This window comes from Sinocyclocheilus grahami, unplaced genomic scaffold (assembly GCF_001515645.1).
Source record: "Sinocyclocheilus grahami isolate Dianchi unplaced genomic scaffold, SAMN03320097.WGS_v1.1 scaffold32765.1, whole genome shotgun sequence".
NCBI classification, from domain to species: Eukaryota; Metazoa; Chordata; class Actinopteri; order Cypriniformes; family Cyprinidae; genus Sinocyclocheilus; species Sinocyclocheilus grahami.
In genome coordinates, this window is record NW_015521639.1 from 1 (window position 1) to 1,962 (window position 1,962).

Sequence of the window (1,962 nt, forward strand, 5' to 3'; positions counted from 1 at the left end):
TCCGCCGGTGTCGGTGAAGATGAATGATGTGAACCCGAGCGCAGGGCAGCAGCAGGACAGCGCGGTGGTGCCAAGACTCCGCGCGCAAGAGAACCGCTCCATGGCCGAGATCATCGCCGACCACCCCGCAGAACTGGTGCGGACCGACAGTCCAAACTTTCTCTGCTCGGTTTTGCCTTCTCATTGGAGGTGTAACAAAACGCTACCTGTTGCGTTCAAGGTAAGAGCTTGTTTTTAAATTGAGTCTTTATGAATGCAGTCATTTATTAAAGTAATATGTGTAACGTGGACACTATAACCTAAATTGTTTTGGACGCTTGTTGTGTGTTAGTTTTTATGTCAACATAACTTTATCAAGTCTAAAAATATGAAGCTTGTGCAGGTCGAATTTCTATGCCGTTTTAGCACACTGTTGACTGCACTGACAAATACGAATAGAATTATAGTATTCTAATATTCTAAACATATTTAAACAACATTAATGATAATATATAGCCTAACTTAGCAAAATATGCAAAGTGTTGCTTAAATTATGTTAAGTGCAGTAGGGGTATATGCTACTTATTTGTACGCTAGGGATTGAGATTGTATATTTAGATTATAATTATTATAATTTATAGTAAAATTTCTATCAGCTTTAATTTACAAAATTTAATTTAATTTACTCATATCATTTTATGAATTTCAGTCAGTTCTGCTGAATGTGTTTGTCTTGTACAATTTTGTCAATTTGTCAGGGATAGTTAGTGTGCCATTGTACTATCTATACTCTTATAAGAGTGTGTGAACATCTTATGTTTTCGTAATAGCACTAGACTTTACTGGAAAAGGTTTAACTTAATAAGAAATAATGAAATTGCTCTGGCATTATTCATTGTTTGATGTGTAATTCTGGCCTGTGGCAGAATATTTGCTCTTGGCTTGTGTTTATGGTCAGGCCTGTGCAGGTATGGTTAGCTGTTAGGTAATTTACCAGATTGGTTGCTAGATTAGTACTAATGAAATAGAATTGCAAGATGATATGCAAACATATCGCCTTATGTGCAATATGCATGTGACAATATACCAATTATATTAGTAATATACCAACTGTAGTAATAAATCTGATGTAACCTACATTTTTAAAATGTTTAATAACTATAAGGATGGATAGACATGCACACAGCATAGACATACAAGAACAATCTAAACATAGATTTATTAAATAAATTAATCCTATTCATAATTTTTCTAGGCCCTCACACCAGCACCTTTTTTGATCACTTCAGTCATGTCACTTTTGCATTAAAAAATTTATCTTTTATTTTTTTGAGAATGATTTTACTAATATTATGATCATATTAGTATATAATAATATTATTATTAATTAAAATAATATTAACGTATAATATTAACATTGTTAATAATTATAATTGCTCATTTTCTTTCCACATCAAGTCTGCATAAATATGCATGTATATGCAATTATTTGCATGAAAGCTTGCTATTAAATAATCAGAACTCACAGGAACTGTCTGAAGTAGCTGCTGATCCGAATGTCTTGCATATGCGCACATGCACAGTGTAAAACGTTGCATCGTTGTTCTCTCCGCAGGTGGTGGCCCTGGGAGAGGTTTCTGATGGGACGGTGGTCACAGTAATGGCTGGGAATGATGAGAATTATTCAGCTGAGCTCAGGAATGCTTCAGGTGTTATGAAGAACCAGGTGGCCCGCTTCAACGATTTGCGCTTTGTGGGCCGAAGCGGAAGAGGTCAGTCCACCTTTTGTGAAATATTTAGATAGATCCTACATGTTGAACCTTCTATCATGCAGGTTACATTGGGAAATGTGTTCATGTACAGAAAATCAAACATGAGCTTAACTGTCTTTCATTGCGTGTTCGCACTTGATTGTCAAAACCAATCAAAAAGTTTGGCCACACCTTTTTTATTGTTGATGCTTTCATTTTTTTGGAATATTAG

At 35.3% G+C, this 1,962-nt stretch overlaps 1 protein-coding gene across 1 annotated transcript; it reads left to right on the top strand.

Annotated features, from left to right (window-relative positions):
* Positions 1–13: 13 nt before the first annotated feature.
* Positions 14–1,766, top strand: LOC107580405 (runt-related transcription factor 2-like; the record flags this gene model as incomplete). The annotated part of the gene is made up of 2 exons (XM_016266117.1): positions 14–220; positions 1,595–1,766. Coding segments are annotated over exons 1-2 (373 nt in total), but the record flags the coding sequence as incomplete, so codon positions are not given.
* Positions 1,767–1,962: the final 196 nt, after the last annotated feature.